This window comes from Castor canadensis, chromosome 4 (genome assembly GCF_047511655.1).
Source record: "Castor canadensis chromosome 4, mCasCan1.hap1v2, whole genome shotgun sequence".
Taxonomy (NCBI): Eukaryota; Metazoa; Chordata; class Mammalia; order Rodentia; family Castoridae; genus Castor; species Castor canadensis.
In genome coordinates, this window is record NC_133389.1 from 172,656,360 (window position 1) to 172,683,153 (window position 26,794).

General features: G+C 37.2%; 1 protein-coding gene across 3 annotated transcripts in view; it reads left to right on the forward strand.

Annotated features, from left to right (window-relative positions):
- Positions 1 to 26,794, forward strand: part of Nyap2 (neuronal tyrosine-phosphorylated phosphoinositide-3-kinase adaptor 2) — a 252,225-nt gene that overhangs the window by 171,209 nt on the left and 54,222 nt on the right. For all 3 annotated transcript variants that reach the window (XM_074071867.1, XM_020151544.2, XM_074071866.1), the window contains exon 6: positions 15,412 to 15,621. In XM_074071867.1, the coding sequence (XP_073927968.1) occupies positions 15,412 to 15,621 (210 nt within the window). The remainder of the gene's footprint in view (positions 1 to 15,411; positions 15,622 to 26,794) is intronic.

Here is a 26,794-nt window from a genome sequence, read left to right on the forward strand (position 1 = left end):
CAGACAGATAACCACTTTTCCCAACAACATTTATTGACGAGAATGTCTTTTCTCCATTGTATATTTTTAGCGCTTTTGTCAAAAATAAGTTAGGCATAGTTGTGTGTAGTTGTGTGGATTCATATCTGGGTCCTCTGTTCTGTTCCACTGGTCTTCATGTTTGTTTTTGTGCCACTACCATGCTGTTTTTATTGCTATTGCTTTGTAATATAGTTTGAAGTCGAGTGTTGTGATACCTCCAGCATTGGATGTTTTAGAAGTGGGTGGTATCTTAAAGCTGAGTGGTGATATCTAGAGTTCTGAGAGTTCCATGTGCCCAGAGACAAGTGGCACTGAGAACGAGGCTTTGACCTGGCATAACTTCCTATACATCATCCTTCTGGGTCATCTTCCAAACTTCTCTTGGGTGAATCTTCCTTTAATACCAGTGGCATCACCATTTCTCAAAAATAAATACCAACACCATAGCTTGTCACTTACGAAAATCTTTACTTCATTTCTTCTTTTCTGTATAAACTGGGGTCTCATTCTTTCTCATATAAATCTTCCTTTCAGCAACAGGCTAAACTTATTATTGAGCCAGAATCCTTGTTCCTTCCTACCCCACTTTCAAAATTCCTTCAAAATACTTGTTGTACTATTTGGTCAGGCTGGACACATACTGGTTTTGATTCATCAGTTTTATTTGTTTCCATATCTGACATTCTGACAAGAGGATCTATGTTTTGTATTTTGGTTGCATTGTTCTTAGTCTTGGATACAATGTTATAAATGTAAATAAATGTGGCTAGAGAAGGGAGGAGGATATCCATAGATGTAGCCCTGTTCCCTAATCTAAATAACACCCTGGACTCTTCCTTCTCTGTATTCCAGCCCTGCTCTTGGCACTGCCCTATGCTTGTATCTTCCCTTCCAATTCCTCTGTTATTGGGCTATTGTAATCACACTAAAATTCTCAATTACGACGATTGCAATCAACCCTACAGACTTCTGCCTCTATGTCTTGTACAACTTTTAATAGATTTTCACCCAAAAGAGCCTATTAAGTTTAAATGTCACCTCTTCTACTAAATAATAAGCCTACTAAAGTCAGAAAAAAGTGGGTGCATAATTTTAGATCTTTGTCTGTTTCCTTGAAAATTATAGGCATTATATATACTTGCTTTGGATGAACAAACCAGGATGGAATGGCCTCAGATATTAAATTACAGTCAACTTATGTCCCCAGTTATGTCATTCATGTGTCTCTTATGCAGGCTACCCAATTATGAAACCTAACATAAGAGTTTGGGAACCTTTACCTCTTGACCTTACTCTTTTGTTCATCCTCCTCCCAAAGAGATTTTCTATCCATTCTTGTAGCCTAGAGGCATATCTTGCAGTTCTAGCATCTTCTTCAGGTAGAATAGACCCTAGGAAAGAGGACAGCAAAGACCTGGTGGCCAACTCAGAACAATTAACGCAGAGACTTCTGGGGTCCAGGAAGAGGCTTCAAAAGAGGATGGAGGTTCTAAATGGACACAGGTTCTTGGCTTCATGGCTTCTTTCACTGTCATGAAGCTGCAGCAGAAGAAGAATCAGAATGGGAATCTTTAAAGTGCAATGCTCAGAGCAAGGACCTGGTTGCCCAGTTCTAAGGGTGCTACTACCCCAGATAAAATATGGGAAACCAATGATATCAAGTGTAACTAGCATCAAAGAGTTTGAGATTGGGAAAGATTCCATAAAAGTGCTCTAATGTTGCATGACACTCACAATTTTTAAAAATGAAGTGAGATTCCACACAGAAAATGTGGTAAATTGGAATCAGAACAGTGTTTGGATTCAAACCTTTTGGGAGTGATACCTCAGCTTTATTGTTCATCAGTCAGGTGTTTATGAGGAAACTGTATAACTTCGTTGAATATTCATTTCTTCATCAGTAAAAAAAGTATTGTGTGTTCACATAGTTCTTATTCAGGAAGTATCCATTCTTCTCCATATATTTTTTCTCCATACCTGGGCCTGGCAGTTGCTAGGCAAGCTTTCTACCACTTGAGCCAAAGACCCAACCTTTTTTTTGCTTTCAGTTATTTTTCAGGTAGTGTCTAATGTTCCTGCCCAAGGCCAGGCACAGACTTGGTCCTCCTACCACCATTCCTAGCATATTGGTTGAAAAGGGGTCTCACAAAATTTTTCCCTGGCTGGCCTTGAACTGTGACCCTCCTAGTTTCTGCTTCCCAAGTAGCTATGATGGCAGGCATGAGCCACTACATCTGGCTCCTTCCCAATTCATTTCTTCAAATTTCTTCTACACCAACTGAAATCTACAGGGTGGCAGAATTAGAATAATATTCCCTGTACACTTTGTGTCTTCATCTTCTCTGGCTGCTACAACAAAATACCACAGACTGGGTGATTTAGACATATCTATTTCTTAGAGTTATGGGGTTCATGACCAAAGTATTGACAGGTTTGGTCTCTCCTATGCCCTCTCTCCATGATTTGAAAATCGTAGACTTCTTGCTGTGTTCTCACATAACCTTTTCTCTCTCTCTCTCTCTCTCTTTCCCTCTCTCCCTCTCTCTCTCTGCATCTTTGGTTTTTGCTTCTTATAAGAACACTAGTAATACTGAATTAAGGTCCTACCCTAATAGCTTCATCTAACCTTAATGACTTCTTTAAAGGTCCTCTCTTAAAATCAGTCATTAGGGGTTAAAGCTTTAACATAGAAATTTTAGAGAGAGACACAATTTGTTCCATAATAGCTGGGAATTCTTAATAGGAGAAAATAGTAAATAATTAGAATTCAGTTACACATCAGGATTTTATTTTTTTCTCTGAAACTATGCTATAACACAGAATGGGATAGATAGTCTGAATTTCATCTCTGCCATTAGCAGGCTGCATCTGTAAGCCACCCTTTCATGGCTTTCAAAGTGCAGTCTGTATGGCAGTAGTTCCCTTGGGATCATACTTGGAATAAAAAAGAAAAACCACTCCCTAGAGAACAAGACCAAGAAACTCTGCAGTTTATGTCAACCCCCTAGACATGTATAATGTAAAACAATTCATTGAAGAGTTAAAGAAATCTTAATGTAAAAGCTTGCCTGTTTAACTTTGTTCAACCAAGCATTTTCTAAAATTATGTAACAACAGAATTATTTTGTATGTACTTATAGGATATTAATAGTCATAGGTATGTATACCATATAGAATTATGCTATATTAAAACCTTAATTCACAGACTTCAAAGTTTCATCAAACAAGCTGGGTTGTGTTTTATTTATTTATTTATTTTTTGGGTGGGAAAGACTTTTTTTTTTATTCATATGTGCATACAAGGCTTGGGTCATTTCTCCCTGGGTTGTGTTTTAGAAAAGGAGGGAGTTGAGTTGAAAGTAAACTTTGAGACTATTTTGTAGATGGAAAGTAAATACAGAATGGATTATATTTGGACTATAATACTTCATTAAAGAAAGTGTGGGAAGAAAAAATCCAAAACAAATCCCAGGTTTACAGGCATTTCCCTACTTGGAATACTTACAAGACTAGTTCATTAGTCCATTCTTTGTAACTGGAGATTGTTCTGTGTAAACAGAGTGATCTTGTACAAATGTTAATTGTGTGTGTGTGTGTGTGGGCAGGAAGGTGTTGTCAATCCAGAATAGAACATTGAATTCCTTTCCAGAAGGAGAACCTGAATGACTGACCAACTCTCTTGGTCCATTTCCAGTTGGTTGGTGCTTTCCTCCTCTCTCAACTCCAGTGATGCAGACTTTTCCCCATCTTGTCAAATTGTGTTAAACAAATATTTTCTTTTGCTTATAAAACTTATCTACCCTTCCCTCACCTTTCCCTTTGCCATCCTTCAAATCATTATCATGCCTTTTCATTGCAGTAACCATCTCAGCTGTAGATCTTATCAGAACATGAATCCTATATTAATTAATATAATTTTCTACCTTAGATTGAGTCCCTTTCAGACAGTGGTCATGGTGTTTTAGGTCACTGTCCTATTCTTCAAGGTCACAGTGCCTGGGATGCAAAATGTCTAGACAGGTGTAGCAAGGCATATACATTTTGCCATAATAAACCAAATAGGAAAATAAGAAATATTTTTCTTCCCTCTTTTAGAAAAAATCAATCTGAAGACTATTTAAGAGTATATTACTGCAGTCAGTCTTATAAAAATTTCATTCTTTGTTTTCTGATTTCTTTCAATGTTACTAACAAATACTGCTTTGTAACTATGGTTTAGATGATGCGGTATTACACAGGAATACTGTACTATGGGTTTCTTTATGACTGTTCATTGAAGTGTCTCAGGACATGAGATGTATGTAATTTGTACTGTCTAGACAAGCAACTGATTCCCCCTAAATCTCATCACTTTAGTTTTCCTGTTTATACAATCTTAAAAGAAAAATTTGTTTCTATTTTTGGTGTTTTCAATAAGGTAAATAATCCCTCTGCAGAAAACTCAAATGAAATAAAATAAAATAAAATAAAACAAAAACTCTCCTTGGTGAGGTTGTTTGTTCATAAAGACCGGAGTTCAAATTCCGTTTCCTCCAATTATCTCCCTCTTACTGATTTTTTGGAGCTTAGGTAACCCTGAGTTTTCCTTGGTGAGTGTCTTAGCTCAGGCTGCTGTAACAAAATACCAGTGACTGAGGGGCTCAAAGCATAGATTTTTTTCCCCCATAGTTCTATAAGCAGGGAGTGTAAATTCAAGGTACCAGAATTCTGTTTCTGGACTATGGACAGCCACTTTCTCTTTGTGTCCTTACGTGGCAGAGAGACAGCTTTAGTGTTTATTCTTCTTACAAAGACACTAACTCCTTCATGATGGCTGTGTACTCATGACTTTGTCCAAACCGAATTACCTCCCATTGGCTCCACTGTTGGGTGTTACACCTGATGTGTGTAATGCCACCACATTGGAATTTAGCACTTCAACTTGTAAATCTGGAGGGACTACAATATTCGGTTCATGCAGTGGGTTTTTTTACCCAACAGCATCTTAGTTTTCCTTGGTCATCAGACCGGCACAGTAGTACATGCCTGTCATCTCAGCTACCCAGGAAGTGTAACTAGGAAGACCATGATAGTTCCATCCAGGCATAAATGTGAGACCTATTTGAAAAATTACAACTAATGCAAAAATGAAAAAGAGAAAAAAAAGAGCTGGGGTCGTAGAGAAGCTCCTTGGGAAGCACAAGACCTTGAGTTCAAACCTCAATAGTGTCAAAATAAATAAATAAATAAATAAAGGTCATTATACCTGCCTGACAGAGTTATACAAGGGCTAGAAAGAGTATTTACAAGAGGTAAGTCAAATACTTGAGCCACGGTAGGCCCTTTCCTACCTGGTAGCTCTAATAGCCTCTGCTGCTTAGAACACTGCTTCTGACTTTGCAATCGTAAACAGGAGATACTAACTTTCCTTTGTAAATTCAGGTAAAATTACTGAGGGTATTATCTTTATTTTTTTTTAATCAAGATCAGTAATTAGTTCAAATCTTTTAACAAGGTGCCAGGAAAAAAGTGGGATTGTCAATTATCCTTAACAAATCATTAATATTTTTGAAGAGCTCATTTCATTTATTTTATAGTTCACTGTGATTTGACTGGCAGAGATGATAGGGAGAAGAGTTAAGTTAAACTATTTGGAAAATTCTCATTCACATTAATATAAGTAAAATATATAAACTGTTTGAGTGATCATCCCAGAAGTTCCTCTGTTATGCACTCAATATAAATATATTTATTGAAGTCATAGGATTTGCAACATTTATTAAATACTCAACAAATAACGCAAGTTTTCTAAGGAAAATTTTCTATAGCAATAAAACCATTACATAATGAAATTCTGAATTATGTATTTGGCAACCTAATTAATTTCTTCGCTCCTTCATTTTTCTGTCAGTATGCCAATAAAAATATTGTCTTTATTAGAAACTCAAGGATTTTATATTTTGACTGCTTTTTATAAGAGGGAAAATGTGAAATAATATCTATTAAAAACTGTAGGAGGGTAGTTCAAATGCTACAGCAAATGACTCCCAAACATAGTGGTCCAATATAATGCACCTTATCTTTGAGTCATGTCACAAGACAAGATTTCTGATACAGACAAATTGACAATCGATTTGTGGGTTCAGTGAAAGATGAGCTCTTCTTCCCACTGTCCTTGACAATTTTCATTTAGAGAATTTGTAAGCTCCTAGGACTCAACAAATTCTAGTCAACAAGAGAAGATAAGAACTGGGTGAGCTTTGATGCAAAGCTGGAGGTAGTGTACCTCACTCCACCTGGCCCCAACCTTCTAATGATGGGCCTCTTCACTGCAAAGAATGCTGGGAAAATGGTTTCATCCGATGCCCAGAGCACATGACTCGTCTCTGCCTACAGATTTACTTGGTTTTCATAATTGGAACAAAAATGAAAACATGAAGTGTGTTCTTCAGGTAAATCTTTTCGCTCTTCTCTGCCATATTAGAATTCCTTAATGAGCATGTTACCAAAATCTTTCAATACATAAGTGTTGCCTGATGACTTAAGGGAAGGAATTTTTTAGGTAGAAAGAACTGTATAGCTAGCAATAGTTATCTATAATCCTCACATACTATAATAATAAGTGAATGATTAAATCATCTGCATGTTTGTTTAAGAAATTTTAATGACCAAACATTAAATAAGTGAAATGATACATAGAATTTGCTGGAATAGTAAATATAGTTGTAAAAGTGGTTTTACTTACAACCATGAGAAAAGACAGTTGACTATTAGTCAGCATGTGAGTTCCAATATGCTAGTTTGAGAGGAAGCCAATGAACAGTGGCCAAGAAACACATTGCTTTATCAGGTCTTTGACAATTGCCCTTTTGTGACACTAGGCAAATTGTGTAAAGGCTTTGAACTGATTTTACTACTGTGAAATGGTTAGAATTTGTTGCATGTTCTATCCTACTTGTTGCATAGTCATTCTTTACACCAAGGTTTTACCCCATATGCCTTCTTAACACAAACTTGAATTTTCTTTCTCTTATTTTTAAAATCATGGAATCTATAATTTGGAACAGTGTCTCTTTTAGCACTTCAAAACAACTATTGTTTTTTTCTCTATATATATTTGAAGAGAAGTGTTCCTATATTTAGAAACTGACCCCAAATGACAGAGTTCACAAAATAGAGAAAGAATAATAAAAAATGAAAAATTGCACCTGCCCTCTTACTGCCCTTTCATAGTGGAGACACATGAGTTTTTCCCTCTTTCCCCTAGAAATTCAGGGGATGGAATGACATACATAATGAAAGGATCTTGCTGCTTGCCTAGAAACATAGGTAAACTGCCTCCTTCTGCAGGCTCTGATCAACTCCACACAGCACAGTTTTAAAAGGCACAGTGACATGCAATTAGAGCTCAGGTCATGGTGACCAGGAGAGTAAGACTAGATTTGTATTCTGAAGATGTGACCAGGGTTCATTCAGGATTCTCTGTTTATTTAAAAACAGAAATAGACTGGTTCAGAGTTGTTCTTGAAACAGGAACACATGAACTCCAAGTTCATGTGTTAGAAACTTAATCTTCAACCAACAATATAGCAAGACAGGGCCCTTAAAATGTAATTAGGTCCTGTAATCCTAGCTACTCAGGTGGCAGAGATTGAGAGGATCGTGTTTCAAAGCCAGCCTTAGGAAATAGCTGAGAGACCCTGTCTAGAAAAACCCTTCACAAAAATAGGGTTGGTGGAGTGGCTCAAGGTGAAGGCCCTGAGTTCAAACCCCAGTACCGCCCCTGCCAAAAAAAGATGTAATTAGGCCACAAGGGCTCTGCCCTCATGAACAGATTCATGCTATTATTTCAGAAATGGGCTAGTTAACATGGAAGTGGGTTCCTGATAAAAAGATAAGTTTATTCTCTCCCCCTCCCTCTCAAACTTTCTCCCTCTTTTGTGCTCTTCTTCAACCTTCTGCCATTGTTTGATATAGCACTGAAGCTCTTCACCAGATATGGAGCCCTCAGTCTTAGACTTCTAGTCTCTAGTACTGTAAGAAATAAATTTCTGGGTTTTTTTTATAAATTACCCAGTCTCAGGTCTTCATCAGCATAAACAGTCTAAGACAAGTACCAACAACCAAGAAATGGTAGTGAGAAGGAAGCTGACTAGCTCCTAAGTAAGAGCTTTCTATCAATTAGAGGTGTTCAAAATTGAGTCAAGGTTTCCTATGAGGTGAGAACTCCTGCTCCTGGAGTTACCCCTCTCCCCAGAAACAGAAAGGCCACCTCAAATTTACATGTACAAACACTTTGACTTCACTGAGCTGTTTCATTTGGTGATTTCCAAAGTCCTTTGCAGTTTTAGAAAGTGATGACTGAATCTAATATCCATTTGATAATACAATTTGATTCAGTGCCTCTTTTAGCACTTCAAATGGGTTATCTTTTCTGCTTAATTAATTTGCCTTGATCACTTTTCATTATTTTCATTGTTCAGTGGTTGGAATAGAATGTAGAGACTTTTATTCTATTGATTACGCAAACACGAGCGAGGTAATTCTGAAGTATTCTTCATGTCTGCAGGAAGTTCAAATGTTCATCAGCAACATGAACTGTGGGCCTGTATTGCTAGACACAATTAGAGTTCATATTTTGTAACCAGGAGATCTCTAGACAAAAGAGTGAGAAATTTCAAGAATAACTGCAAATTTCTATCTAAATCATATGAATCATCTCCCATGCTCAGAGAAACAGCTAAATGAAATAGCAAATTATTGCTTTGAAATATTGCAAAAAAAGAAAAGGGAATAGAATCTACAGTCTCTTAAGAAAATTTTGTGACTGATCATGTTTTCAAATAATGCTCATTTTTCCCAAATAATTTCTTGTTTTATGATTCATCATTTGCAAATCAGTTAGAAATATTTATAATTTAGCAGAAAGATAATTTTGGCTGCAGTCTTTCGACATGGGTAGTACTATCACTGAAGACAGATGAGGGGATTCCCACAGCTTCCCAGTTTCCACACAAAATCTCAGGTCCTTGAGATCCACAAGCATTGAAAAGAAATTCAAGGTGTCTCACAACAAGAAGTCTTACAGGGTGAAAGTTTTAACCAGAATTTATTTTAGTATAATAGGATAAAATATACCTGGGGGCTGGAGGGAAAGAAAAAGAAAAGAGAAAGGTATTTCCTGTTTCCCACGCAGGAAATGGGAACAATGACTGCTTGGGGAGTACACGTGGTCAAAGATAAGGGGTCCAGGTGGCTGAGATGGCTGACAGGGAGGGGTCACTCTCCCAAATCACACCCTAAATCAGAGACAACAGGATGCTCTAGAACATCCCTGATTATTTCTCCACCCAACCAAGGAGCCTTACAGCTCCTTAACGTCTCAAAGAGGAAAGCAGAAGCAGGTAGCTCCTCTTCATCTCCAGTTTCTGTAACTTTGCATCTAAGAGATGGGCGGGGGCCAGCTGCTCTGGCTCTCCTTGTTTCATTGTCAGAGTATGGCCCTTTAAATATTGATTAAAATTTAATTTCCCTGTCTCTTCATCTATCTATCCTACTTCAGTATGAGCAGAGATGTGGCCAGAGCCCAAGAGAGAATCATGAAGTTATTGACCTGGGAGAATCATGCCTGTATTTAGTCATACTTTTGATTCTCACTGAGGACTCTGCTTGGTATAGAGTACCAGTCTGAATGAAGGTTATGGTCAAGTTGAGGAGGGAAGGGCAAACATAATAAATCAGTAGCTGTAAGTGATAAGTGATGACAGTGATATGTGACATACGAGCACAAAGCATGACTTCTTGTACTCTATCATGAGACTCAGAGTGCATCAACAATTATAGAGGGCTTTGATGTAACACAATTAAAAAGCATACTTTGTCCAGCACGACCACAGGAAAGGTTATGTAAGTGCTGAGGTGAGAACTAAAACAACAGTGTGTCACCTTGACTCAAATAATCCACAGCTTTGGCTCCCCTGTAATATTTTGTATTATTTTTGTCATGTTGACCTAAGGTCCACCTAGTGGTATACTTGTCCAGGTGTAGAGCAACAGATCAGAAGCAATTAACAGGACAGTGACATTATACTTTTATTTTACTGTAATTAACAAAGTTAAAACAATGCAAGATGACAAGCTCCAAGGTCACTCACTTTCTGAGAAAGGATTAGGGCAGCCTAAGGTTCATATTAACCTTTTACTCAAACCTTGAACTCAAACTAAGGAGAGAAAATAGAGGAAGACTTGCTGGAATGATAGCACCTGAGCTAAGCTTTGCCAAAGTAGAAGTCATGGTTGATTAGCTAATTGTTTTGTTTGGGAGAAGTGTTGATCCTGTGATTAAAATTTGTGATGGGAAGGAATGCAGAGACTTGCCAGAAACCAGTTGAGAAAGGGCCTGGTGTGCAAACAGAAAACACTGGACCTTGATTCTGAGGGTCATAGGGAGCCTGGAAGTAATTTTAGTGGAAGAAAGATGCAGGCTAGAATTAAAGCAGGGTTAGTGGTGAGGGAGCATATACATGACGTTTCTGTGTTTTGGGTCTTGAATTCCCCATAGGAGAGATTACATAGTTTAGGATGATTTCTGAGATACTCTAAGAGGAGTAATGGAAGTCCCTAAAAGGAAAAACTGAAATAGTTACTTGCAGTGCAATGTAAGGAACTTTAAATGCATTAACTCATTTAATCCTCACTGAAATTCAATAAGAACAATTGCTACTATCTTCATGTATAATAAACATGTGGAAATTGAGGTTCGGGAGTCTTGAGAAAGGTTAAGTAGAAATACACGGTGTGGCCGAAGTACGAAATCAAGTTTGTCTGGCTCCTAAGATCAGTTTTAACATGTCGCTTCCCTGCTCCCCATCTCAGGCAGCCATAGGTAAAAACCCATCAGTACTATTTTTTTTATTTGTTTATACACATGGAGAGGGATCTTTAGTTGGTAGAGATTTGTGAGAAATCTCAGTATTGTTTTGTTGATGGAAGTGAAAGTTGGTGAAGATGAAGAAGAGTGAATTAGAGATTCTGGTATAACCCAGTACCTGATGGATCAGATCTGATGATGAAAGCCATATAACTCAAGAGAGCCAAGCTGGTTTGGTGACCCAGGGACCAGGGCAGGGAGAGGGCAGAGAAGAAGACTGACAGACAAATGAATACTGAAGATAGCAAAATGAAAGAAATGAGCAAACATTGAGAAGGAATTTCAGAGTTAGCTGCCTGAGGATTAATATACTGGATTCCTGAAGAGAACATTTGGTTCTGGAAAGATTGAGTCTCCTTTTTCAGGTTAAGCCACTATAAGAAGTTTAAGTTAATGATATGAAAACACATTGTCTGAAAAAGAAATATAATGTAAAAATATATGTATTTCACAACAAGAGCTATATTGTGAAACAGAGCTCAGTTTTCAATGTGAGAATCTGATTTTAAAGCAATAATCAACGTTTGTTCGATAAACATTCATTCAATAAACAGAGCATGAGAAGTATATTTTATATATTTGGCCCTGTGTGAAAAAGCAGGAGCTATAACTGTGATCACTGAGAGCTTAGATCCCACAGAAAATGTTACCACAGTATCTAAGATTCATCTTACTGTGGAAAGTTTACGTTACTGAAATCCATCTTGTTCTATTGACTCTAAGCAACATTGAAATAGATAGATAAAACTATCTCCCTATTCCGCTGAATAGCTTTTTTTTTTTTTGAGCTTTTAATATCTTAATTATGCATTTCTTAGCCTGCTGGTCTACTTTCCATTTGGCTTCTTTCAACAGCTATTTTGAGAATTTTTATATTTATTTTAATTAGAAAATACATTTGGTTAGGATGCAGTTCTTGGATGAATACATAGAAAACCAGATTTATTCACAAATAAACTGCTCTGAAATAAATTTGTTATGTTCTTACCAATTTTCCATCTCTGTCCTCTACTTAGGAGGCAGACATTAGGTCTATAGATTTAAGTCTGAGCAGAACAATTTTCTTCAATCCTTTCATTTAAGTTTCTCTAATCTGCCAAAATTCACTGAAGAGTTAACCTTGGCACTTGAAAACAAAGAAAAATGAAAAGAAATTGGGGAAAAATGCTTTTTGTTCCCAAAGCTGATTTGGGCTTTTATGTAGTTGAAGTTTGAGGCCTCTGTGACACTCCCCTGACATATACATTGGAGTCATTTGAATGAGAACAATGACACTGACTTCAGTGGAGGTTCCTTGACACATCCACATCTTTCATATTAAAAAATGTCTGAACCTGAAAGAACAGTATTGGACCCAGTGTGAACTTTAAGGCTATTTTTTTTTTTTTGGCTGGTTCTAATTTAAGTGGAAGGGAATTTTGTGTGTGTGACAAAGTGAAAACAAAGATAGAGAAATTCTTAATTTTAGTAATTGAAGAAAATACAGAAGTAGATAATAAAGCAAGCACTCCAGTAGTTCGTTTAAAATCTGGAAGAAAAGGTCCAGTGAAATGGATGGGCCACTAAGCTTTGAGGCTGTGATATTTGGGAGCCAGGATTACATTTTCTTTGAAATTTTGTATAAACAGCTTGAGAATAGTGGATGTGTTCTTTTCTGATACTGATTTCATTCCAATTGTCTCAGGGCATTGAAAAGCAAGTGTTGGTTAAATTCTCTTATCCTAAGGATTACAGTGGAATCTATTACGTTTAAATATTTTATTTTTAATATTTGATTTTAGTATAATTGGATTGTAAATTTATAAACAGATTCTAAGTTGTTAGAAACCTGAAATCTTTCTGAGATTGGTTTGGGACTACCATCTTGGGTTAAGTTCATCTTATGAAATGTTATCCATGACAGGTATTTATAACATTACAATGCATCTGAGAATTGGAAGGGACTTTAGCAATGTGAAAGTAAAGGAGAACAGACAGTATGTTACTGGAAAAATGGCCTTAAAAATTACCTTGGTTTTATGTCTAGCAGGAGAAGAATTCAAGCAAGACACAAAGATTTAGTAAAAGTAATAGTGACATTTACTAGGAAAGGATTACACTTTCAATAGACTGAAATCGGGTTGTCTCTAGAGTGAGAACAACGGGAGAAACATTTCCTGTTCCCCACACAGGAAATGGAAGCAAAAACTGAAAATGATGGTCCCCATCTCTTAGTCTCATAGTGGAGAGCTAGGAGAACACAGGTGCTCAAAATAATGGGTCTGGGGTGAATGAGATGACTGTTCAACAGGGAGCGGTCATTTTGGCCTTTGGGGTGATTTCCTGGATTTGGGTTATTATCTTGTTAAGAGAGTTATTGAGTAATCTAGTAGCTCCTGCTCTAAGTTGTACAGAATTTCTGTTTGAAGTTCCTAACCTCTGCTCTATCTAGTTCTTAGGTCTGGATCTTTGTTTTGTTAAATTCACTGTGAAAACCTCTCTATGCCAGACATAGTTGACGTTTAGAATGTAGATTACTCTTGGGTAAAGAGCATCCTGTGATAGTCTCTGGGCTCTGGCTACCTGATCTCACATAAAGATCAGTGAAGTTGGGAAATGAATTAGAATGACTCTCTGTCTGCCTCTTGTGGCCACCACGTACATCCAAATGCTATCTGTCAAAATTAGAACAAGCAAGTACTTTTGGTTCTCTTGTAACATTAGAAATATAGTTCTTATATGTATCAGGAAGATACCTGAGGAGTTGAGAAAGCTTCTAAACAGTAAATAAAGTAAGTAAAATACCTGTAGAACAATGTGCTCAGTATTAGAGGCACAATTGATTTTTTAAATGCATGAAAGAAAATTAACACTTGCCTTCAAAGAACTCAGGATCTTTAAGTATACAGCAGATACATATACAGGTAATGTAAGGCAAGGCCGGTACAGAGGTGACCATAACCCAGCAGGTGGTAAGGTGAATGAGGAAGCGTAAAGGACCCTTAAACTGAGTATCTATTCCTGAAAGTCTGATCCCTGGGCTTGGTCCAGTTTATAAATAATGAGAGCAGGGTTTTGAAGGGTTTTGAGGAAAATGAAGTGAAGTTGATTATTTAATTCTCCAGACATAGACAAATGAACAGGACAGTGAAATCTATCTCAAAGTTGTGTTGTCTACCTCCTGACAGAAAATGTCCAGTTTTTAAGGAAATGCTTAAGAGCTCAACAGTGAGGTTCATGACAGACAACTTGAGGCCCACGATTAGGTGATGGCCTTGGTTCTTCTTAACTCTCTATTTACTGGTGCCACATCTCTGAAGTTGTGTCTTGTCTGGAAGAGGTTTACTCCTTCCTGTGTACGGGGAACGATGGGGGAGGGTGGTGGAATTGCCTGGTTGGATTACAACAGTGTTAATCTTGAGCTTCCCAGCATGCGGGAGACAGAGAAAGGGAAGATTGTCAATTTAATATCCCTGAATAAGCAGCATAGTAATCTTGCTACAAATGAAAGTTTGTAGGTACCTCCACTATATAACCAGAGTGAGTAGAATTACTTCAGTAATGTTTTAAAGGGAGGTGGTGGTTGTAGAAGACAGCATTATTTTTCTTGGGGTTGGAGAAGGAGGCAGAGATAACCATTTTAACATAAACATTTTAGTTCTGTTCCTTGCGTATAATGATCACAGAAAGAGATGAAGCTAGGGAAGAAGGGAAGAACAAGATGGTGAGGATTCTTGTGGCCCACAGTAAAGAGCTTAGGTATTACTCTGTCATAGCAAGAAGCTTCTGTTAGGATTTTTGTCAGGAGTATATTATGATACATTTGCATTTTAAGTACATGACTTTGGCAGTATGAGGAGATTGTACTTTGGGGAGTCAAAGAGAATCGGAGACAAACTGCAATTATTTCTGGGAAAGAATTAGAGACTGAACTAGAGCTTTGTATCATGTTGAGTAGGCATGATACAAAGTAGAAGAGAAGGGAGAGCAAGATTTTCAGAAATAAAATCTTAAGGATCTTCTGACTGATGGTTTTGGGGAGTAGAGTTAAAGAAAGGAAGAGACAAACCTCTCACATGGATGGTTGGCTGGACAGGAGGAATCATGAGTTTAGCAAGAAGTGCTATCTGTTCAGTTTCTATACATGATGAAGTAAATGAGTGAATAGAAGATGAGAAAGTAAAGAGAAGGAATATAAAGTGTTCTTTAAGAAATTTTCTTAATAATAAGCACAGAGTGATTAAAGAAGGCTCAAGATTCCTTTTCCAAAGAAAAATTGTGTTCCCACTAGTGATATTAACTTATACACTATAGTAAAAAAGGAGAAAAGTTCTCATGGGATCCGTGTACCCATCATATTTAAATGGTATGTTTTCTAACACAAGTCTAAGTTTATAGCAACGTGTTGAAAGCATTTAAGAGAATCACTCTTTAATTTTCTGAAAGGAATTTGGACAGGTATTGACTCTTGTTTAACAGAAAGTAATTTGGTTAATATACAGAATCCACAGAGGAGCTGAAAGTCCGAAGCCACAGCACGGAGCCATTACCAAAGCTGGACAACAAAGAGAGAGGGCACCATGGAGCATCTTCCTCCAGAGAGCCTGTCAAAGCTCAGGAATGGGATGGAACACCGGGTCCACCTGTGGTCACCAGTAGAATGGGAAGGTGCTCTGTGAGCCCTACTTTATTGGCAGGAAACCACGGTTCAGGTAAGCAGAATTATGATCTTCCAGATGGCAATGCCTCATAACTCTTATTACCAGAAACTGCTTTCATGCAATTTTCACTCGGAGAACTGTCACCTCACATAAGTCTGTCTCCACTCAGACAGACAGAATAAATAGCCCTTTACATAAAGAACTATAGCAACACATTACACTACTCCCTGGTACTATTCTTCACGGAGAAGACAGGTAAGTAAATGACACTTCTCGAAGTTGTGCAGGGCAGTAGCCTGACAATTCAAAAGGTTTTGTCCTAAATTTCTTCAAAAATACCTAGAGGCCTCAAATAAAGCCATTTATTGATTTAGTGTTTATTCCTCTTTTGCTTCAAAAAAAGATTTTAGGCAACTGGCAAAATTTGAATGGAAGTAAAATTGAGGATAGGAATGTATCAAAGACAATCTGGAGGCAGTAGAGAGAACAGATGTTTCGAGGCCTCTAAAGTAGTGAGCTGAAGACCAGTAACTGGGCATTTGGGCCTGGTACTAGATCCAGATCTAAGTCAAAAGAGAAATTTTCATCTATACAACTTTAAATAAAATTAAAACATCCAATGCAATTTTTCCTGGTTAATAGATAAATATTATAAAACATCAATTGCTAAGAGCAGCACATGTTTGCTTTGAACTGATTAATCTACATGCTGTACTCACTGAAATAAACAACAAATAATCAGGGAACCTCCTGTTGTTTTCAGGTTTCTAGTCTGTAAAAGTGTTAGGGCTCTGAAGAAAAGGCCAATCCTTTAATGTTCTTTCAACTTTAACACTCATCTTAGAAAGCAATTTACATAAATTTAGCCTACAGTGTCCCTGACACTTATGCACAAGTTAAAATTCTAACAGAATGAAATATTCTCTTCTCTTGGGAGGATGTTCCCAGAAAAATGACCAGCAAGAGCGTCCCCAGACTCCAAATGGAATCTCAGGCCTCGGTGGTGGAGCCATGGCTTCTACCTGTGGAGAGATAGCTTCATAGGATAAGTTCAAATCTGCTTTTATCAGAAATTTTTAAAATATATTTTATAGTAAAGTATAAATTGCCATAAGTATATAAGGAGATGTTTGTGCATTCTTTCAAAAGAAAAAAATAGTTTTTTGAGGGGAAAAATGTTAGTCTGTTTCCCAAAATGTTTGACATTACTTAGGAATTGGGGCTTATGATTAGTTTGGGGCTTATTAGTATTTTTTGAAGAATTAGCAGCTGGGTATGGTGGCTCCTGGCTGTAATCCTAGCTATTCATGGAGTGGGAATCAGGAGACTCATGGCTCGGTTCCAAGCCAGCCTGGGCAAAAACCTAGTGAGACTTAACCTCAATGAATGAACTGGTTGTGATGGTATGTGCCTGTCATTCCAGCTACATGGAAGGCTTCAACAGGAAGACCATGGACCAGGCTGGCAAGCAAAAGCATGAGCCCCTATTCCAAAAATAACATAAAATGGCTGAGAAAAATGACTCAAGTGGCAGGCCTCTTGCCTAGCAAGCACAAGGTCATGAATTCAAAAGACTCCAGCACTGCTCAACTAAATGGATAGATAGATGATAGATAGATAGATGAAGGAATTAGCTACATTTATACCATTTTTATGTAAAATATGTGAATAATATAACATATTGTGACCACAGATAGTTTATAAAAACCAGAACTATTACCAGAATGCCTATGATTCAACAGCCAGTGTTCTAGTGTTTAAGTACAATGATGAATAAAATATCCTGTTACCAGCAACACTAGAACAGTAATCTATAACCCTCCTCCCTTAAGCTATAGGCTCCCAATAACACATTGAACATGAGAGGAAAGAAGACTCTACCTATAAACTTCTCTCTCTCTGTCACCTTTCCCTGGTGATCTCTTTCTCTCTCTCTCAGTCTCTCTCTCTTACACACACACACACACACACACACACACACACACACACACACACACAAACTTCTGCCAGTCACAGACTGTTGCTTTACCAAAAGTACTTTAGTCACTTGAAATGGTTGTTCTTAACAGCTCTTTTGAGGAATGGAGGAATTAGTGAAGTAAAGCAAACATGTCAGGAGATCTCTGTTCTAATTAACATTAGAACTGGTCGCTGCAGTAGTTTATTAAAGTTACTGTTGTTTAGTAAATCAGATTCCCAGAGGGTGATTCTTCAAGGCAGTGGAGAATTGGGACCTAAGTGCTTGTGAAAAAATGGGGTAAAGTGGGGAAATTATGCAAGTCAATATGGTATTAACAAAAACTCAGATTTGAATCACTGAATCAATTACAAGTAGTCTCATACAGCGTGTAATTAAATTGTGCTATGGTTTCTTTGGAAACACACATAATACATATATATACATGTGGACCACACGCTAGATAAAATATAGTCTTTGCCCCTCAAAGGTCTTACTCTGATTCTTTAGGTTTTAGACACAGCACTATTGCACAGATACTAAGTAGACTGTATTTAAATATATCACTTTCATGATTACTGCTGTTTACTATACATTTAAAATCATTGTAAGAACAAAAAAATAGTGCAGACTTAAAAATGATGGAAAGCTTAGTAGGAAACACTGAGTCTTAAACCAGGATTACACCAGATATTCTTTAAAATTATCATCATCATCATCACTATAATTAGCTATTTTTTAGAAGGTAGACAACTTCGATGTGGGACAGAGAAAGTGAACCAAAAGTGGAAGTGGTCCTGAAAGGCTGGCCTGACTAGACAAGTATTTTTGGAAGTAAGCTCAGAGGCTTTGGCTTTTCTCTCTCTGTATCTCTCTCTTTTTCTCTCTCTCTCTCTCTGGATCTGTTTCTTTCTCTCTCTGTCTTTCTCTTTCTCTCTCTCTCTCTCTCACACACACAGGCACACAGGTACAGAGTCCATAGTATAAAATAATTTAAATCTTGGCAAGAATGAAAACCCTATAATAGGGACGACAATGATCTTAAAAATACCTCAGCTTGTTTGCTTCTCATGTTGGGAAAGCCCATGAAGAAATGCAAGCTGAGATACCTGCAGACAGACAGGTACATCAGCAAGTGAAGCAGGAGAGATGCCCTTCTTCAAAACAGACATGAAGCATAGAGACGTGCAAATCACTCTCACAAAGGAAAATATTTTTTCCATCTTTCTTGCCACTTGAAACTCATTTAATCTAAGTTACATAGTTTCACTTTTGTTAGAAGCATGGACTAGAGACATATTTCTCTATTACAAAGAAAATCTATTTCAAGCTGATGAACCTCAGGACAAGTGATGGAAATGCAGGTGATCTGGATAGCACAGGATATAGCAAGGGGACAGAGGCTACTCAGCATTAGTGGCTGCCACCATGTGAAACGCTCACTGAAAGTTTCCAGATTCAACTGCTATTAGACAAATTCTCCAAAATTTTAAATATAACTTAATTGTTAGAAAACATTGAGTCAGTTGACTCATTTCTTTTGACTGGTTAAGATCTGAAGGCTGCCAGTACTCATTTTCTGGTTCAAAAAATCAAGGGTGATCATTAGCTGAAGCCATGTATTTGGTCTTGAAGTGTAGAGAGGCTGAGTTCCAAAGGAAGCAGAAGGTGTTTGTGGACAACCTAACCTAGCTTTTATTTTCCAGAAGCTGTAGTCATTTAAGAAAGCCATACATGGGTAGGAATGGGTATGAGAAGGGTGAGACCTTTGATAGTCAGCTAGGGAGGGAGAATTTAACTCTAGAAGAGAAAGAAAAGGCAGAAATTCTGTGAATATTGAGCACCAAAAGCCTAGCCCTTCACAGTACCCTGGTAAAATGTCAAGGCCTCTTATTGGAGGGAAGACTTCCAGTGAGGCTGCACTACAAGTATCATGGTTCTCCAAAATATGGAATTCTGTGCCTGGACACCAGACTCCCCTGTAATAAACCAGTGAAAGCTAAACACTAGAAAGCCCATATTGTATATTCTGCTCTGCAGAACAGTTCTGGGTCTTATATGACCCATCGTGGGGAAGTGTTTTCTATCACCACTTATGATTCTACCCTTCATATGCAAGGAGAATGCAGTGCACACAAGTGCAGACAGATGGAAACTGGATAGAGATCTAAATACATTTAAAGAAAAAAATGTGAGCTTTCTTGTACAGCACATTTGCAGAACAGCTTTTATGCCAATTATAAATTCATGCTTATATAATACAGTGGTTACAGTGGTTGGATACTAAGGTTGGACAACCACCAAATCTGGTTTTAGGTCCTCATTCTACTTTTTTATTGTTTATTTTTTGTTTTGGGGATAACATTGGGCATATGCCTTCATTTCTCTGAACTTTGTTTATAAAAGACGGATGATAATAATACTACTCATAGATACTGTTGAAAATTAAAGATGATAATTCAGATAAATATGTAATACATTTAGCATGGTTTCTGAAACACAGTGAATTTTAATTAAATCCTAGTTATCCCTAAGGTTCTTGCTACATTTACAAATGTCTTTGCAGCAAACCAGAGAAAACCATGGGTCTAAAGTAATGAGGTTTTCCTTAGCAGTGGCATTTTAGGTTGGCTTTGAAATGAGTAGAATTTATAGTAAAACAAACAAAACAAAACAACAACAAAAAACCATCACCACCAATGGAAAAAACCCAAGGTAGCAAGATCTTACTCCAACACAACACTTCACACACCCCAAACTGTGGTTCATAAGGCATTTGCATCTATGAGTCTTATTCTAATTACCTTCTTGGAGATTGAGGAAAGCACCACAATGTTAGGGTAGTGTTTACTAAATACTAGAGACTTGGGAAGGAGATCTGGCTGAATGGGAGCCATTTAATACAAGCAACAGCAAACTGGTATTCAGGCATCAAATATAATGAATCTGAGTATAGACTTTGAGCACTGAATCTTTATTAGTTGATTTGTAAGAGAGATGCTTTCTTCTTGAAAATGTTGATAATGCAAGAATGACTGGCTAACTTTACTGATACACTTCCTGAATCTATAACTCCAACACACTCATGGCTCAACCCTTCACGAAGAGTCCCATGCACACACATTTAGAGAAGTGAAAAACGCCATTGACAGAGAATCAGGTAGTGGCACTTATCACAATTTCTTGTAAACCAAAATAAGTGTGTACAGTTTTTTTTTTATGATAAGTAAACCATGCTTGGCAAAAGTATTAATAATTGATATTTTGATGGTAATGACTTAAAGAAATTATTTAATATTACAGTCATCAAAATTCTCTAAGATAAAGGAAATCTATCTTGGAGGTTATTATCGAGATTAAACTTAAAAAATACATAGAAATGTATAAATAAATAAATAAAGCTGGTTTAAAATACTTGGTAGACCAAGGTTACCTTATTTGCCTTCAATTTTGTGGAAATGGTCTCTGTTATTATCTGGGACTAAGACTGAATATTTCCTTTGGAACTATCAACACAATGCAAATATGATAGAAGATTTTCTTTAGTTATATGTAGACTTACTGGTTATGGTACTATTTTAGTAAAACATCCTGTACTTCTTTTATTTGTGCATTTTTAACAGAAAATTTAGGCAATTTTGATGACAATTTTTTATTCTTTTGAGTCTGAATATGTAGATGAAATTTGGAGAAATGATCAGGGATAAACCTTAAGACTTGGTCTCCACATTATACACAGATATCAAAAAGTAATTTTAATCTCTCATACCACTTCTGTTCTACTTAGTAGCAATGAATGGGATTAAAAGTCATGTTGGCAAGAATGTAATGAAATAAAAGAATATAATTAAAATACTGATCTCCAAAAAATGTACCCGTCTTCTAATAACGATCCAACTTGACATTTATCCAGTTATTTATTCTCTTTTGGTTTACTATCTAAGAATAATTTGTTTGGTATCTACTCTATCAAGTAGACTATAGATGATGAGAGAAGGGAAGGTGAATGTGGTAGACCATGGACTCCCAGAAAGCATCAGTTAAAACAACAGATTCTTCTAAAAATTATTGGAAAAATGTTGGGTATTATAATTAAAACAATCTCACAATCACATAGTTTATTGTCTGGCTAAGGGGAAGATAATTCTAAAAGACTTTCTGGAACATGTGGTATTAAATTTGAAACTAGCATAACAAATAGGAGACATATACTAAGAGAGAAATACAGTATTTCCTGCAGCTCACTTGCAGAAATGTGGATGAAAAATATTTCCTTTTAGAACCTGAAAATTACAGATTTCAGTATATCTACATAATTTCCAAGCTATATCCTCTTGTTTTTCTTCCATTTCTTCATATAACTGCCTCCTTTGGGATTTTATGGCTTCAGTAATGACACTGATTACTCTCCCTATCCCTGGATTCAGGCTCTTAACCATGTGCTTTCATAGCTTCCTTTTAAGAATTAAGGTCTATTACCCATCCCTTGAACCTGGTTGACCTTGTCTTGTGTTGACAAATAAAATGAGATGGAAATGACTGTGTTTGGATTCTGAGTCTTAGACTCAAGAGGCATGAGTGTTTGCACTTGCTTTTTTCCAACACTGCCACCACCATTTCACCAGTCCTGGCATAATATGTTATAGTATGAATGGCAAGAGACCCCAGCCTTCAGCTAGCCAACCCACAAAAACATGACAACACACAGCAAGGAATAGCAGAACCACAAACTAACCCACAGCTGACTGCTATGCATAAGAGAGTTCAGCTAAGAGCAGAAAAAACTACTCCGTTAACCCTTTGACCAATGAATGAAACTAAGGACTAAGAGACACATGGTTTGAATATGGACTTGAGACCATAGATAACTGATAAGGATACGATGGTCTCTTTGAATTTTGTTCTTTTCCCCAAATGAAGTGTTTTATTGTTATTATACAGTGATACAGGATAATCAAATAAGTAGAATACACTCATTGCCAAACAAAAAGTTGGAAATGAAAATCCACGCTCCCACCTTTTACCTCACCATCTTACCTTAGAAAGTACTGTATATAACCATCACATTTTCACAGTTTAGGGTCTGTATATTGGCAAGGACTGTGAGTTTTCCATTAAATTCATTTTTATTGTGCAGCAAGAACAAACCAGTCTAGAAGAGTTAGGGTGCTAACGGTAATTTGGTCTTCGCCATAGGGTGTTGACTAACTTCCTGCCTGTCTCCACTACAGCCCCAGGCAGCTATGGGCTTCAGTGGCTACAACCCTCCAGGCTGCCATTCTGTCCTGCAGGCTCATGCACTGGAAGATAGTTCTCTTCATCTGCTCTGCTTTCCACTTCTAATTGGGTGCTTGGTTACTTCCTCAGGGAACATTTGCCAGATCCTGCTGCTTGGTTCTGCTCACTGTTTCTCACTCTAGAGTTTAATGCTCCCTTTTTGAATTCTAGTAGTAAACACATAACAGAATTCTCATTTGGAAAGTCTTTGGAGAGTCATATAAGTTATATCCCCAGTGGTCCCACTTATTTCTCTGTGGAAAACTGTGGCTTCTGCTGGCTAGAATTTGTGTTCATCAGAGAAACAGTGCTATTTGTATTCTCCTGATACTGGTCATACAGCTTTCAGAAATAATCAGAAAAGGAGAACTGGGAGTCAGTTAACAATTTTAAATAGTCAATGTGTTTCTTAGTGAGTCTGAATGTAAATAAACAGGATATAAAATGCAAAAGTCTAATTACAAAGCACTAGGAGACAATTAGTCTCACATCCCAAGCCAGAAAGCCAGACCACAGAAGCAGAACTTGCAAAGGAGGTGAACAAAATGAACATTGCTGTCCTTGACTGAACTCTCATCTCTAGCCTAGGAAGGTGGTTCAAAGTAGAGAGACGGAGAAGTAGATAGCAGAGAGGATTTTAAATCTGGGGACACAGAGTAGAGAAAAAGGCCACAGGCTGGATGACTTAGGACCACAGAACAGAAACCTTCTTGGCAACTCACTACCTGCCTCTGACTGTGGGTAAAAGGTGTGTATAACATATGTTTCCCATGGACTAGACTCAATCATGGTGGCCTAGGTCACAGGAAGGCCTTGATCAGCAAGAGTTCTAAAACTTGGCTCTGTGTGTCCTCTGGGATGCCCAGCAAACAATCAAGGAAAAACCTGGAACAAATTGCTATGAGCTTCTTCAGGTGAGAGCCAACCCACATGGGAAGCCTCCAGAGACATTGCAAAGCACCCCAAGAAGAGAGACTTTCAGTGGTAAATACCTGGTATAGCTAGAGAGTGAGAGAGAGAGAGAGAGAGAGAGAGAGAGAGAGAGAGAGATGCCAGATGCTACCAGGCCTGTCAAAAACCTGTTCTGAGCCTCATCTTTCTCCTTCCTTCCTGCTTATGATGCCAAATTGGGGGCAGAGCAGTAAGAATGGGGATAGGAAGCAAAGGCGGAGGACATCTCTTTGGGCCAAGAGCTCATTCAAACTGGGCCAGGGGAGAAGCATTTCTATGAAATAATGCTCAAGATTGTGAAAAATGTAAGTAACTGGGCATATAAATAATAACTTCAACATCACTTTCTGTTGCTTATAGAAACTAAAGGATATTCAACTTTAAAAGTGAAAAAAGAAAACTCCTGAGATTTGACCTAGGATTTATGTCAAGAGCAAAAAGAAAAACTAGCTCCCAAAACAGGTGGAAACTCATTTATGGGAAGAAAATAATATTGTGGTTTTCTGATTGTATATAAGGTCTTATGTATTGAAATGAACACTTAAATACACAAGTTTAAAGAAAACAAAATTTGATACAGTTGTAAAAACTGCTCTAAGATTATTGCAAATTATATATAGTCTGAATTATGGAATTTTAATTTTATCACCTTTTGAGATTATGTGTGACCCACTTTAAATAATACTTTATATCTATAAAACTGTTGAATACTTTTATACATAACGCCTCAGCTGCACTTGACAAAAACCATCACTGAACCATCATTGAAGGGCCTGCTATCCTTTTGTCAATTTCTCAGTGACAACACTAAGACTTAGGAATTATCAAATGAATTGCCAAACTTTGTTAAGTAGTAACTTCAGACCAAAGAATGCTCTTTGGGCTTCTGATCCTTAATTCAGCTTTTGTTCCATTACTTACTTAGGTTGGATTTCCCTATTTCCACCTTACGTTCCTGAATTCATTCATGTTTTTCCACCCACTCATTTATTCACTTATTTTCTTTAATTCAAGATTATCAGGCATTGAGCATGTGCATGTGGAGGAGACAGATATAACTGGCAAAAGTAAAAGTAAAAATGTAATTACAATCTGCGATGTAAGCCACCAAGGAGAGTGATGTGGCACTTCCACTTAGTGTGTTACCTGGCATTCTGGTGACCTGGAGGCTGAGATTTCAAAGTGAATTGGAAGAACAATCAAGCAAGAGGGAAGGAGGTGACATGAGGACACACATGGTAGAGGGGCTGAACTGAGGGCCAAGAGAAGTAGAGAGCTTGCATCTGTGATTTGAGTCTTACCTAAAAATGACAAGAAGCTATTTATGGATTTTAAAACTGGGCTTATGTGATCACATATACAGAGACAGCCAATTTATTATCCTCCTAAGCAAAGGAAGCAGAATTATGGAGATAAATATGCTGGCCCAAATAACTGCCTTATAAATCCAAAGCAATGTTTCCGTTGCTCTTCAGCCCATACAATTTCTCTGCCTGTATAAGTAATTGGAAGATATTTATAACTAATACTGTTATTGTGTCAAAAATTAATTTTTGAGCTCCTGAGTAGTCATGTGTTTGGTTGTTGTTTTTCAAAAAACAGCAACATTGTGAATGCTTTTTATAAGTGTGGTCATTTATTCATTCAGCACGCAGGTGAGAACAGCAACCTATGAGTTGAGGAAGAGATGAGCTCAGTCCTCCAGGAGCTTATTCAGGCCTAAGATTTTAGTAGATTTTATAATACAAGGGACATTATTATTGGGGCTGATTCAGTAAAACAGGATACTGGTCTTTTTTTTCCAGTAGTTTTGTAGCTCTTCTCCTAAACTATTTATATTTTCATTCCCATTTTTTTTCTAGAAAAGCAATTGTTTAAAGTTATGGGAGCAGACTGAAATCAAGGAATTGGGTGATATCAACTGATGTTTGTGTGTGCATGTGTGTGTGTGTGCAATGGGTTTTAAGCTAGAATCCTGTCTGATTAGGTTTACAAAGTTAGTTAATAACTTATTACTATTCTCTCTCTTTTTTCTCTCTGTGTCTCTCTCCCTATATCTATACATATCTATATGTATAATTTGTATACACATATTTTCACTAAACTTGATTTCAATTTAGCACATGTATAGAACATGATATTGTACATTATAAAGATATACTGAACAATGCTACAAAAAATATAACTTCATAGTAATTTCATTGTTGTTAGGGAAATCCTGAATTTCCAGCTACTCCTTATTTGATTCTTTGAAGGAAAAAATAATTAGCCCAGCAGACACAGTTCAGATAATGCAGAAAGCACTTTTTGCTTATTTCTCTATAAAGGAGTAATCCTGCTTGAGAACCTTAATGACAATGATCTGGTTTGGTTCTGACTGTAAGACCAGCAACCTGAGTCTTTTCATATGTCTCTGGAGAGTCCACTCTGACACTAATGCTTCTGTTGGTAGCAGTTGGCTTTCTTTGGGAAGTCCCTGTGGGTCTGCTGCACTAACAGTACTCACACAGAATATCATTTCTGTTTTTGTGAAAAGCCATAGAAGACATTACAAAACAGAAGACCCTGTCTGATTTATGCTAGACATTTACAGAGACTAGATCTGGAAGCTTTGTAATCATACAAGAATACTAGGGAATAATATTTTCACTGCCATCTACCGACCAAGATGGGAACTACAACCCCAACCCCAACTTGTGTGTCTATGTGTGTGTGTGTGTGTGTGTGTGTGTGTGTGTGTCTACCATTATGCTCCCTGAAGACTGTTCAATGTATTTTTGCCCGATTTTTCATGAAACATAAGGAAGATTAAGAAATGCTGAAAATTATTTTAATAAAAATGAACTATAAACTAATAAAATAATTCATGTTTAGACTGACCTCATTCTTTAAAATATAGTTCAAAAAAATTCATTAATAAATACTTAAGATCCCTTATCAGAGCTCAGTAGTTATGCTACTTGAGAAAAATAAAAGAGGGAGAAAGACAGGCACAGCCTCTCTGTTCTTAAAAAGCAGTGTTCAGTAAAGGACAAAAGG